The sequence below is a fragment of the Canis lupus genome, chromosome 1 (genome assembly GCF_011100685.1).
Source record: "Canis lupus familiaris isolate Mischka breed German Shepherd chromosome 1, alternate assembly UU_Cfam_GSD_1.0, whole genome shotgun sequence".
In the NCBI taxonomy this organism is placed as follows: domain Eukaryota; kingdom Metazoa; phylum Chordata; class Mammalia; order Carnivora; family Canidae; genus Canis; species Canis lupus.
The window spans coordinates 4,927,914-4,940,506 of record NC_049222.1 but is presented as its reverse complement, the minus strand read 5'-3'; the positions used below and the strand labels follow the sequence as shown (position 1 = coordinate 4,940,506).

The following is a 12,593-nucleotide window of genomic DNA, read 5'->3' as shown; positions in this document are numbered from 1 at the left end:
AAGCAGGTGACAGAACCGGTCTGGTGGGAGGAGGTGAGTCCTGAGCCGAGAACTTCAGAATCCTGGGAGAAGCCAGGGTAAGAAGGGAAGAGGCAGACCGCACTGTAAGCGGGAACTATGGAGGCATCGATCACAACAGACCAGGGCCTTTACTTTCATCCCTAACTGTGGCTGAAATTGCCACAGGAGAGACAACTGTGGGCTCATAAGACAGCTCCACTCCTCTGGGACCGGGAATGGACAAGGCCTTGCTACTTGGGCCACACCTGGCCACCTTCAAATCAACAAAGTTTCTCTCCCAACTTAACCTGGCCTATGTGAGCTGAGCCACTTTCCAACTATAGGTACCAAGCTCAGGAGCTCACAGAACAGAGGTGGTTGCCTTCCAAACTCATGAATGAGAGCTGAGTATGACCTGTACAGGGGTAGGTTCACAGCCACACTTGGCTCTGGGCACCCCGGGTTTGCTTCCCATCTCTGCAGACCTAGGAGCTGGTGGCTTCTGTCCAGGTCTGTACCATGCTGATACAGGGTCACAGGAGACCTGTGAAGGTCAACCAAGGTCACAGATACAGAGGACCGGGTTGTCTCAGTGGATGCTACTTCTCTCCTACCCTCTGCAGCCCTGGCCATTAGAAGGCAGAGGAGGTGGGGGAAGGGGGAGGGCAGAAGGGGGTGCGGTGGGCAGGGAATCCTGTTCCTGGACAGATGCACCTGAGCCCAATTTTGAAAGCCTAATTGCAGTGTGCCTAGCAGATGGGGGGCGGGGGGGGGGGCAGTTCCACTGCAGGAAACAAGCTGTGCAAAGAGCCAGAGTTGCAAAGTAGCCTGGTGTGTTCAGGGGCTTGGAAAGCAAAGTTAGTACCAGTAACTGTGTGTGACAGACTGAGCTGTCCTATGAAAAACTGCCATGTCACTGCCAGATAAAAATGCTTCTACCCTGCAAGAGCCAGATCAACCTTCCCCAGGGGACAACCCGCCTTCTCCAGGGGATCTTCGTCTCTGTCCTCCGCCCCCAGCTCCCAGTCCGACAGACTCACTTGCACTGTCCTCTCTCCCACCGGCTCCCCACAGCACAGTGTTTTCTACAAAACTATCCTGCACTGATGATATTGAGTTTAAATCAAATTAAAATCTATACGGTTTTGCCCCTGCAAATTTGGATGGCAATTCCCAACAGGAGTTACAAGATATTTTGAACAATGGTATCATCATCGAATTGATCATAGAGCCTATCACTTTTGGAGGGGAATGTTATTTGGGGTGTCTTTCTGAAGCTTAACACATTAAGGTATAAGTGCGCCTCCTGCATGGCTTATGGGGTGCAATGTCGTGCATCAGAAAGGCCCCAAGTGGAGGAAGGTGCCCAGAACCCCAGAGGGCCTGCCAGCTACCATAGGGGAGGTCTCAGGTTTATGACCAAACTTCTGGTACCCCGTCACCTTGTTCATCATAGGGGGTAGTTTACACTAGAGCAGGGTATACACGGTGTGGTGACTACAGAGCTGCTCTCGTCACCATCCTTTAGGATGATGTGCTTTTGGCATTTCAGTTCCTACTCTCTTACAGAACGTAAAATTCACCCACTGCAGCTATGCTGGTTACCAGTGTTGGAGTGAGTCTGCAGGATTTTTTTGCATGTCTGTGCCTCCTAAACAGGGAGAAGAATTCACCTAGAATTTTTTAACAAAACAGTGAATTTAAAATTCAAATTACAAGTTTACGAGCTAATTAAAAATTGCCATCATGGTAGAGACAATAGTGAACTTATTTTATGAGCAGCACATCCTCCTGAAGTAGCTATGTTTTAACTCAATAAAAGTGGTTTATGCACTTTAACTCCGTGTTTAAAATCACTTTTCTCTGAATACAAGGAGGAGCTGCTAGCATGAAGACACGTGCACTTCTGTGCCCGAATGTGTAGGCATACAAAATCCACAGGTATCATGTTTTAAAATAAACTGAAAAAAAAGTTAATAAAGTCTCCTTGAAGTGGACTGGCATTTTTTTAATTACTTAAACTCAGGGTGGATTTGTGTTTCCAGACTGTCTGCATGCACACAAACGCACACTCCTAGAATTCTCAATTCTGAGGAATGTCTTAGCGGCTGTTCCTAGAATCTTTCCAGCTTGTATCACGGTTCTCAGGCAAAAACAAAACCTGTCCACTGAGTCTGGGAAACTGTTGACAGGGTCTCAAAGGTCATGCCTAAGGGCTGGGTTTCCTTTTGTGTATTTGTTTCTGTTTTTAAGGAGCATGAAGTCTCTACGTAGTGAGCAACATAGCACAGGATAGAACTCCTTTCCTGAGCAGTTAGCTGTGCACTGCAGAATCTCCGAGCATTTAGCCAGTCTACTGTGCAACCCCTCTTGGCCCCTGGATGGCTTAGAAGATACGCATTACAAACATGACCAGAGCACTCAGGAAAATAGAGTCATTCCCTGCTACAAAATCTTTCTGGATGCTGTAGTCCCCCTGGGGCCACGGGTTTCTACCACAGCAAAGAAAGATAAGCCTATCCTATGAGAAAGCAATCTCCACTGGAGGCAACTAAATTAAATCACATCAAGACCTAAAGAGCCAAAAGGGAGTTAAGCCTTCTGACTAACAGAGCCTGTGAGAATATTTTTGAGATGCCTTGAAAATGATGTGTGGTGGAAGGATTAAAAATACCTCATTGTTACTCAGGGTTTTCATCATTGGGGAAGCCACCTATTGTCACGGAGTCTCTACTGTCACACTGGTCAGGAGTCTCATACTGGCTGCACGACATACCAACTGTGTGAATCAGGATAAATGACACTACCTCTCTGAGGCTCAGTTTTGCCATCTGTGGCATGAGGATCATGTAAGCGCATCCCTCGCAGAGGTTACTGAGGGGATGAAGTGAACAAACACAGGAAAAGTTACATAGCCCAGGGCCGGCCCAGAGTCAGCACAGCACAGCAGCAGCATCTATCTCTCTGCCTCTGTGTGACAAGCTCTGCCTGCAGAACCGGGAGCCAGGCTTGGTGAGTATAACCCTCACCAGCCTGGGATGGGCCCTGACACAGCTCACTAGAAAAGAAGGGCTCTAGAAACCATACAGAGAAGTCAAAGATGGCTTACAGATGTCTCGATTATGAGATGTGCTGAGAAGCCACAGCACAAAGGAGCACAGCAGTCTGACTCAAAAAATCCAAAGCTAGAAGGTCCAGGGCTCAACTCCTTGGAAAAAGTCCTGTTGGCCCTTCCAAATCTCTCCTCTTCCAGGGCCACGAAGTGTGCTGAGCTCCCTGGGCAGCCGGGGTGCCGCGTGAGGTGGTGCTAGCAGGCCCGGCTCCCAGCTCCTGAAGCTCTGCACCTGTGTCTACAGGCTCTCCCTGGGCCACCGGTGGTACCAGTCACCTCGAGGCCCAAGACTCCAGCAGGAGTTCAGGGCTCCCCTGGCTCTGCCAGGGAGGGAGAGGGCTTTCTCTGGCTCGGCTGCAGTGACGCCCTCTGTGCTTGGTATTCAGAGGGAAAGCTAATGAGGGTCTGGAGAGCAGTCAGGAAAATCACAGCCAGTTTTCTTATTAAGGACAAAAGCCAGGCAGAATGAATTGAAAGTGCTTGGGAGCCTAGAGACAGAGGGTCGATTCAGCTTGAGTCCTGGGCGGCTACAATGCCAGCCTCTGCGTGGCAGCCAGGGCCCAGCAGCATCTGGGTTGTGCAGCCCGAGGTGCTGTCAAACCCGCACTAGTTCACAGAGTGCTGGAACACAGTGAGCCAGGGTGCTGGGCAGAGCGAACACCCACAAATCCAGAATGGGGAAGGTGAAAGGGGACGAGGCAGGAAGAGAGGGAGAGAAAGCCAAGCCCTGAGCACTTGTGAGGAATAACGGCCTTGAACAGGGTGTCCAGATGACGCTCCTCAAAAAATCTGTTCACAGAGACAACACCAGATGATCTCCAGGAAGATAGACAGAGGCAGTATTTCAAATTGTTCTTTTGGCAATAGGCAAGATTGGGAGCCTTCGGAAGCAGAGCCCATATCTTCAGCTTCATGTCAGATTCAAAACAACCCCAGCTGGCTGCCATTAGAGATATATTGGTAGAGCCTCTAACCAGAATCAGATTTAATTTATGAGCTAGAATGCTGGGAAAGTTATGATTAGCAATTACCTAAATTATATTAGGCCATATAATTTCCATTAGTCCTTTTCCCACTTCACCAAAGATAAATAAATGAAAATAGCATTTTTATTTCAATGTAAAAGATTATATTATTTTTGTAAACAGGTATTCCATCCTGGGGGAAAAAAAAGCTATTTTTCTTCATTAAAATGAGTCAATCAGTCCCCCAAAAACAGAGGTGGGGAAAGAAAGCCTCGTAAAGAGAATTTTTGTATGGGTAGCTGAGAAAGTTGATGAATTGTTGCAAGGTAAAGAAAACTTGATAGAACTTCAGTGTCACCGTCCATAGATGATTGATAATAGATGACTGAGAGATAGGATGGAGGGGATCATTGATGAGGGTCCCACTGGCATTGTGATCAGTTCATAATGACACATGTCAGACTCAATTCGGGAATATTTCTTTTAGTTTGTATGTTTCACTCACTTCTTCAATTTTTCCAATCTCACCTAATTTTTTTTAATTTTTAGGCTATGAAAATTTGAAAACCTACAATCTCAAAAACCCCACTCATACGTAAGCAATTGGACTGTGAACGTCCCATCGTTTTTTGAGGATTTCTTAGAAAATAGATAATTTTTCACAGCAAATGCTTAGATAGATGGTCACTGTTTTAGGAAGCGAATCCTCGAATAAGAAACCAACGGGACAGTAGTTGCCCCTGTCTTCACCTCTTCGGCTTTCCTTTCGGGGATTCCTACCTTATCCCAGTCTCCTAATGTGCATGATCTTCCGGACCAAACGGGGAGAGACCGAGGAGCGGCCAACGTTGGGAGTGAACGGAGGAGCACCTGGGCCCAGCGCACGGGGCAGCTGCCCGCGGAGGCTGCGTCTCTAAGTGCCAGCCCGCCGGGACCGCTCAGGCCCACGCCTGCAGGGGGTCGCCGCTGACCGCCGGACGCGGGTCTGCGGGCCCCGCTCCCCCGAGCGCGCTCTGCCTGGGGCCCCAGCGGCCGCGCGGAGGCAGGGGCGCCTCCACCGGTCTGCGCGGGGCTTGGCGAGACGCGCCCAGGCTGGAATCCCGAACCGCCGCCGAGCGAGGGGACGGGCGGAGAGGCCGAGGCGCGCTCCCCGCCCCGAGCCCCGCCGCAGCGGCCGGGACGCCCCGAGCAGACCTGCAAACTTCCCGGGCGCGGGCGCGGGCGCGGGCGCGGGCGCGGGGGCGGCGGGAGAGCGGTCGGGCAGGAACACTATCTTGGGACAAAGGACCAATTTTGGCGAAAGGGGAGAGACCCCTCCGCGCGCCCACGGACTCGCGGGCAAGAGACCGGGTCGCACGCACCGGGCATCCCACGCACCGTGTCGGGACCCCCCCCCCCCCGCCACCGCCGGTGCCACGACCGCGCCCGACTGCCCCGCTCCCGGGGCCCGCGGAGGGTGTCCCGGCCCCAGGCCCCCGGAGCGCGGCGCCGGGCAGTGCGGCGGGACCTACCAGCGCGGCCAGGATGCGCCGGCTCTTCTCATCCGTGCAGCGCTCGGAGCGGACGCCCGGGTGCGCGCGGAGCAGCAGCGCGGCCGCCAGCACCCAGCCCGCCGTCCACGCCGCGCAGGCCAGCAGCGCCCCCCGCCCGCACCGCCCGCGCCGCCCGCAGCGCCCGCAGCGCCCGCAGCGCCCGCGCCGCCTCCGCGCCATGCCCCGCCGCCCGCGCCCCGCGCTCTCCCGGCGGCTCCGCGGCCCGGCCGGCCCGGCGGGGGAGGGGGCGCGGGGGAGAGGCCACGCCAGGGGAGGGGGAGCCCGGCGGCCCGGCGGCGGGGGGGGGCAGGGTGCAGGGGTGTCCGCGCGCCGCGCGCCCTGCTCCACCCGCCGCACCCACCACCTTTCCCACTTTTTGCTTTGCACCTTTTTCTCCCGCAAGAAGACCAGTCCCCTCTTAAACAGAATCCGCGGAACCCGCGTAGATTTAAAAGCCCCCCGGCCCCGGCCCGGCCGTTCAGACTCCTGGCTCCCTTAGTAACACATCTTTAATTCAGACAAGACCTCCGCCCCCCTTCCTCTCTGGGCGGCCGAGCCGAGCTCTCCACAGACCCCGCATCCCTGGGTGCTCCCGGCGGCAGTCTGTCCCGCCCCCCCCCATTGACCCCCTCCCTGAGATTCCTCCCTCCTCTGAAACCAACTTGGGTCTCCTCCGGGCCCTCCAGGGGGTGAGACCCCCCCCCCCCCCGCAGCGTGCCTAGAGCCAGGGTTTGGGACATGCGGACGTCTTGGCGACACCCCGCACACACACACATTTCCCGGGCAGCCTCCTAACCACCGCCGCGGCCCAGGATGCCGAACGACGCCAGGGACGGCGGGTGCCACACTCTTGAAACGTTTCCGCTTACCCTGGCTGGGGCGGGGCGGGGGGGAGCAAGCGTTCACTAAATGCCGCTAAATCTGTATTTATGTATATTTGTAACATCATCTGGGGGAGCAGCTTCCAAAATCCCAGTCGTTATATAAAATAGGCGGGCGCCTCAGCCATCAGAGCTGTCTCTGGTTCTTGCCAGCCCTCTCCACCCCACCCTGGGCTGCTCCTCTGTTCCCTGGAAGGCTTTCTCCTCTAAGGAGGGTCCGAGGTGGGTGGTGTCCTGGGAGGTGACCTGTCACAGCTGAAGGCCTCTGGAAGCTGCCCCCCCCCCCCCCCGGTGGCTCATGCATTCGCTGTGAAAGCTTATTCTTAGCTGGTTCCCTTCCAGCCCAGAGCAGATCACCCTCCTGCCTGGTCTGTAACGAAGTTCCATTCCTGGGTGTAGGAATTATAGGAACTACTCCAGCCTGATAAAGCACTCAGTGATGTCCCTGGGGAACTGGCTTCTTAACCTTGCACATTCTGCAACTTACCGTTTAACCTTCATGGCTTGCTGGTAGAAGTCTCTAGAAATTGTGAAACATCAAAATAACAGAGGCCACCAAGTGAGCACTTAAGGTATAGGGCCAGTGTTCCCTGATGCAACAGACACTCAGATCTGGGGGTCACTTAGATAGCAGTGATGTGAGCCAGAGTCCCTCCTGCCACTGCCACCCTGCTTCCCAGGGTACACCCCAACAGAAGTCCTGCGGGGAGGATTTTGGTAAGCTGGCCATATCATTTCAAAATAATTGTGGAAAAAAAAAAACAAAACAAAATAATTGTGGAGCCCGGAAGACATCAGAGGCTATTGCTCTAAAATCTTGACCTGATGGTGCAAAGTCGATTCCTTTTCCCAAGAATCTGGAGTTCTGGGGCAGGAAAAGAAGGAAAAATGAGGTAAGGACGTGTGATCACTTATGCTTTACAACCTTGGGATCAAAATCACAGGAGGGAAACAGAACTTGAAATCAGAGTTAACAACATTGTGATTTGCAAAGGTAGCTTTTACCGTTGTTAAGGTTCTAAGAATGTCAATCACACTTCTTGTGGCGTTTTATAAAGAAAAAAACAGAAGAACAAAATTATAACCCCACAATAAAGAGATCCTTTAAATATTCAGCATTGTTTTAACACAGAAGTTACAGTACTTGCTAGACCAAAATAAAATACTCAGAACACAGGACGATGCAGGCTGCCATCCTGCTGTACAGTTTGCACACTGCACAAAGCCATGGAGAGGTGGATGGCGCTGAAGTCCACCAGAGCTCAGCCCCCCAAACCTTTTGTCCCCCGGGGGCCTCATGCAGGGGCATGAGGCTTTTGAATTACCTGTCCAAAGGGGGCTTTTTGGGGTATTCACATATAGGTGACTCATAGGCCAGCTGTACACTTGATGCTAAAGATATTCCCCTAGAGCTGCAAAAAACAAACAAATACATCCATAATTGCGTTAACAACAGAATGTGAAGCTTTGGCTTCATGAACCAAGAAAAACAAGTTAGGTCTCATCTCCCAGAAGCCCTGCCTGCTGCACGTTGGTGCCATCAGCACGTCTCTGCAATTGTGCTGCATGATTCAGAATGACTGGCAGCCTTCGTGGGGTTGGCAGGGGGACCGCAGGTCAGGAATAGGGGTATGGGCAGAGCTGGGGAGTGGCTTGGCCCGGCGCCTGCTTCACATCAGATTGATTTGAATAGGCTCTGACTCCTTAAAAAAATTTTGTGAAATCCAAGAACTACTTCCACCTACTCCCTTACCTGAACTATGAAAATGAGCCATAATATTAGAAATGGCTGGGCACAGCGATCCCTCTGGCCATGCTGCATTCACATGGAGTGGTATTCCTCTGACTTGAAGGAGACGGAAATTTTGCTCCACATGCCACCCGAGAGAAAGGTCTGCAAGCAGATGACAGGCCACCCTGTCCTAGAGTCCAGGACCCATGCCCTGTGCCCAGGCCTCAGGCACCCACGGAGAGGAGGAAATGCAGCATGTGATCAGGGTTTGCTCATTTTAAATAAGAAGTTAGACTAGACTGTATTAGTTCATTTATTTCTTCCACTAGATTGGAGGCTACTTGAGGCTAAGCACTGTCTCATTTTATGTTGTAATCCCAGCACCTTATCTGGTACCCGAAACAAAGGAGTATCTATCTGCTGAAGAAAGGAGTGAAACGGTCAGAAAACTTTGAGAATCTCCATGGAATTCTTCTTGAAAAAGTTCTTTGAACACATAAATGTTTCTTTCTGATTTCCTGAGGCTAAATTGAGCAATCCAGCACATCACAGGGTTAGGAATATGTTTGAACATATCCTTTGGGTTCTGAACTCATCTATTGACAGTTGAACTTGTCACCAAGAAAAAATATGAGCATTTTCACTTATAGGCCATTATTAGGGGGGAAAAAGATAAAATTCTATAGTTTTCCGACTTTGATTATACTAGACAGACAGGTTTCTTAGTGCATGATTCTGCTACATTTCCATATACATTGAGCTTGTAAAAATATTTTTCTTCCTAAAAGGACTTGGATAACAACAAATATGCCTGTTTTTAATATAGTAATTGATATATTCACATACATTAGCTTATAGGATTCTCTGAGCAACCTGGCAGGTGGATCGTGTGAATGCCACTATGGAGTATTTCATAGAAAAGGGCATGACCTCTTTTATAGGACCTGTTAGTGGCCACTCACCTGCTTCTAGGCTTGAGATCAATTCCTGTTTTGATGTTGGAACAGTCCTCTCTAGAAGTGAGAATGTAAAATGTTCTATATGTATCACAATTGTTTGTTGACATATCCTGCCACAGGCCAAGAAAGTTTCACACATTTTGTTGTCTTACCAGTCATTTGCAAAATTTATCATTGGAACAAGATTTTAACTCATGCCTTCCTACTATCTGTCTCTGTTTCCCATCCCAACAGTGGCTGCCATGTTTGCCCGATGGTGAACCACAGAAAAGGGGAGGCCACCCTTCAGAAGACGGCGTGTTTCTGTTCACTTGTTATCAGGTTGTGGGGTGAGGGAGGGTAAGTGTGAAGAAAAGAATGGATAGTCCTACTTCCGACTCCAATAAAATAAAAAAAAAAATCTCTCCTCAAATACGTTCCACACTTCAGAAAGGCAAACGGCGTCATCATTTGGATTTTCCTGAATCCATGTACTTACTTTGTTCTTATCTGAAGTGAGATCAGCCCTAGTTTTAAAATGCAAGTTGTGTTTGGAGAGGAAGGAGAGGCGATCCTGTATCTGAGCTAGCCTGGGTGGGGGATCAGGGTTTAGGTATCTCTAGGAATCCTTTACAACCAGAGGCCAGGGTTCCAGAATGTGAAGGGATAGAAGTTAGGATGGTTAAAAAAAAAAAAAAATTACGATCTTGCCTAGAGTCCTCAGATCATATGGTTTATAAAGCTCAATAACCATTTTACCACAACTTAGAGTACGGCATTCTTGAGTGCACTGGGCAAGGCTGATGCATCAGGATTTCCCTTACAATACACTTTATAACAATAACAAGTGGGAAGAAACCCCAATGTGGATAGTAGGGATCGGTTAGATAAACTTCCTTCACCCCTAAGTGGAAAACATATGCCATCACCAGAACCTGGGACGTGAAGTCTATGTTGACAGGGGAGGGATCAGAGAAGAACTTCCCACTTTCCCCTCCCTTGTCAGCACACACTCCACATTTCTTCAGGGAATCAGCCCTCTCCCTCTCAGTCCCCAGGGTTGATGTCTACAGACAGTGGCAGGTGAGCCTGCTGAGGACAGCAGGCACCTTCCCCAACCAGAAGGGTGGAGCCCCAAAGGGCCACCAAGAGCCAAGGGGACTCTGTTCTTGTTGGAACTGGTGGGAAAGAGAGAGCTTCTCCCCCCACCCCCAGGTGGTCAGGGTCTGTGGATGCAGGCACCAGGGACCACCCAGGAAGAACCTGCAGGAGAATGATCAGCTCCAGGAAGGATTCCTGAGGACTTGATTTGAGCACCTGACTTTTCAGTTGCCCCTTTGTGGCTTAGCAAGCATGCGCTGGTTTTCTGTCATTTATGATGGAAAGAGTCTTGACCGGTACAGACGCTTATAAGATGTCACTGAATGAAGAAGCAGGTTTCAAAACATTATGTCCCATCTGGGGCACCATTTAAAAATCCAAACCATATATTTTTGCATGTACACAAAAACTGATGGAAAGAGACACCAAATTGTTTACAATATTATATCCAGATGGAGGAAGGACAGGTGCTTTTATTTTTTATGTCAAATTCCTAATTTGATTTAAGACAACTGCCCATTACAAAGAGATAGTAAAAAAAAAAAAAAAAAAAAAAGGCATTGTTATTTAAGATGAATCACTGCAAGAGAAGCCAATCTCAGAATTCTGGTATCCTCCGAAGCTTCTGGTCTCATCAGCTGCTGTGATGCTAGACATCCGAGAACTACAGGCCTGGGCTACCCTGAACCACTTTAGAAGTGCAAGTTCTTCATCTTCTGTGATCTCACAGTCTTGCTCATTGTTCTGTAATAATGCTTAATATGGTAGGAGTTCATGCATTCATTTATTCGCTCATTCATTCATTCTATAAGTGCCACTACTTTGGTGTCAAAGATGTAGAGGTGAAAGAGCAGGGTCTCAGCCCTCCTTTGGTGAAAACAGTTACTCTTCAACATGGGATTCTCTGCAGGAGGATATGCTGCTTCTCTGCCCTTCCCCATGCCCGCTGGCCACCCAGGACCCCCAAGGGTCCCTGCCAAAAGATGGTCTGCAGCTGTTGTTACCAAACCCCTGCTGATCCCAGGACCACCTGCTAGGTGTTTCACTCCAAGCATGCACAGTGACCCTGAAAAGGATGGGCTGTGAGCCATGGTGATGGAGGGGTTGCGGGCCAAGCCACAGAATTATATCGTTTTTTTCTGTTTCATGTTTGTCATCTTCCAGGGACCAGAGGAAATCTCTTGTCATCCCCCCAGAAACTGGGGACAATGGCTCTTGCCCATATAAAGAGGGCAAACAGTTCCCTCTGTTCTAAGGGCAGGCAGCCTGCTAGACCAGACATCCTCCAGCCCATGTGGTCTCAGATTACTGGGTTCCAGTCAGCAATCGTTAGTCTTTAACAGATTTATTGAAGCATAATTTGCATGCATAAACTCTCCTCAGTTTTAGGCATATAATTCAATGACTTCTGGTAAATTTACAATTGTGCAACCATCACCACATCCAGTTTGGAACATGTCTATCACCCCAGAAAGATCTCTCTTGCCTGTCTACCTTCACTGCCTTTTCCCAGCCCCAGCCCCAGGTAACCATGAGTCTACTTCCACACATTTGTTTTTTCTAAACGTTTCATATAAATAGAATTGTTCAATAGGTGTCTTTCCCACCTAGTTCTTTGCACTTAATTCAGTTTTTCTGAGGTTCATCTATGTTATGAAGGTATCAGTACCTCATTCCTTTGTATTCATGGATAGTATTCCATTCCACAGAGATTCACCATTTGATGGACATCAGAGTTGTTTCCACTTTTTGGCTATTGTGAATAATGCTGTTTTGAACATGTATGTCTGTGTCCTCACATGGAACATATGTTTTCATTTTCCTTAAATGCCTAAGCATGGCATTTGTGGGTCTTATGGCAAATTTATGTGTAGCTTAAGAAACTGCCAAGCTGTTGTTTAAAGTGGTTGCATCACTTTACATTCCCATCAGCGATACACAAGGGTTCCAGTTTCTCCCCATCCTGGCCAACAGCCGTGACGTTGGTGATGGCCATCGTAGTACATGTAAAGAGGCCTTTTCTTGTGATTTAAAAATGTTTTCCCCTAATCAAGACTCTTCATTTTTATTTTCAAGGACCAGAGGTGGCCTACGATGTATGCAACCGTGCCTTCATTGTCCTGCAAGTAGGTCCTGTGATAACAGAATCACATTCTGGAACCTGGAGTCCAGGTCCTCTCTTCTTCACAGCACTGCCTGGTTTGAGGTGGTGGAAAGAGCCTGCATGAGAGGGAAACCATGGCTCGTCATGGATTTGTCAGTGGACCTGAAGCCCAAGAACATGGACCACCGTGTCCTTTGTAGGTGCTGCAGAAATTCAGCTCTGGCGAAC

At 49.7% G+C, this 12,593-nt stretch overlaps 1 protein-coding gene across 1 annotated transcript in view; it reads right to left on the bottom strand.

Moving 5' to 3' along the window:
* The window catches only part of DIPK1C (divergent protein kinase domain 1C), a 28,796-nt gene extending 16,539 nt beyond the window's left edge, over positions 1-12,257 (bottom strand). The window contains exons 1-4 of the mRNA XM_038529557.1: positions 12,178-12,257; positions 7,816-7,902; positions 6,978-7,010; positions 5,589-6,024 (exon numbers count right to left, since the gene is read on the bottom strand). Coding sequence (XP_038385485.1) covers positions 5,589-6,024; positions 6,978-7,010; positions 7,816-7,902; positions 12,178-12,257 — 636 coding nt within the window. The remainder of the gene's footprint in view (positions 1-5,588; positions 6,025-6,977; positions 7,011-7,815; positions 7,903-12,177) is intronic.
* Between the last annotated feature and the right edge of the window lie 336 nt (positions 12,258-12,593).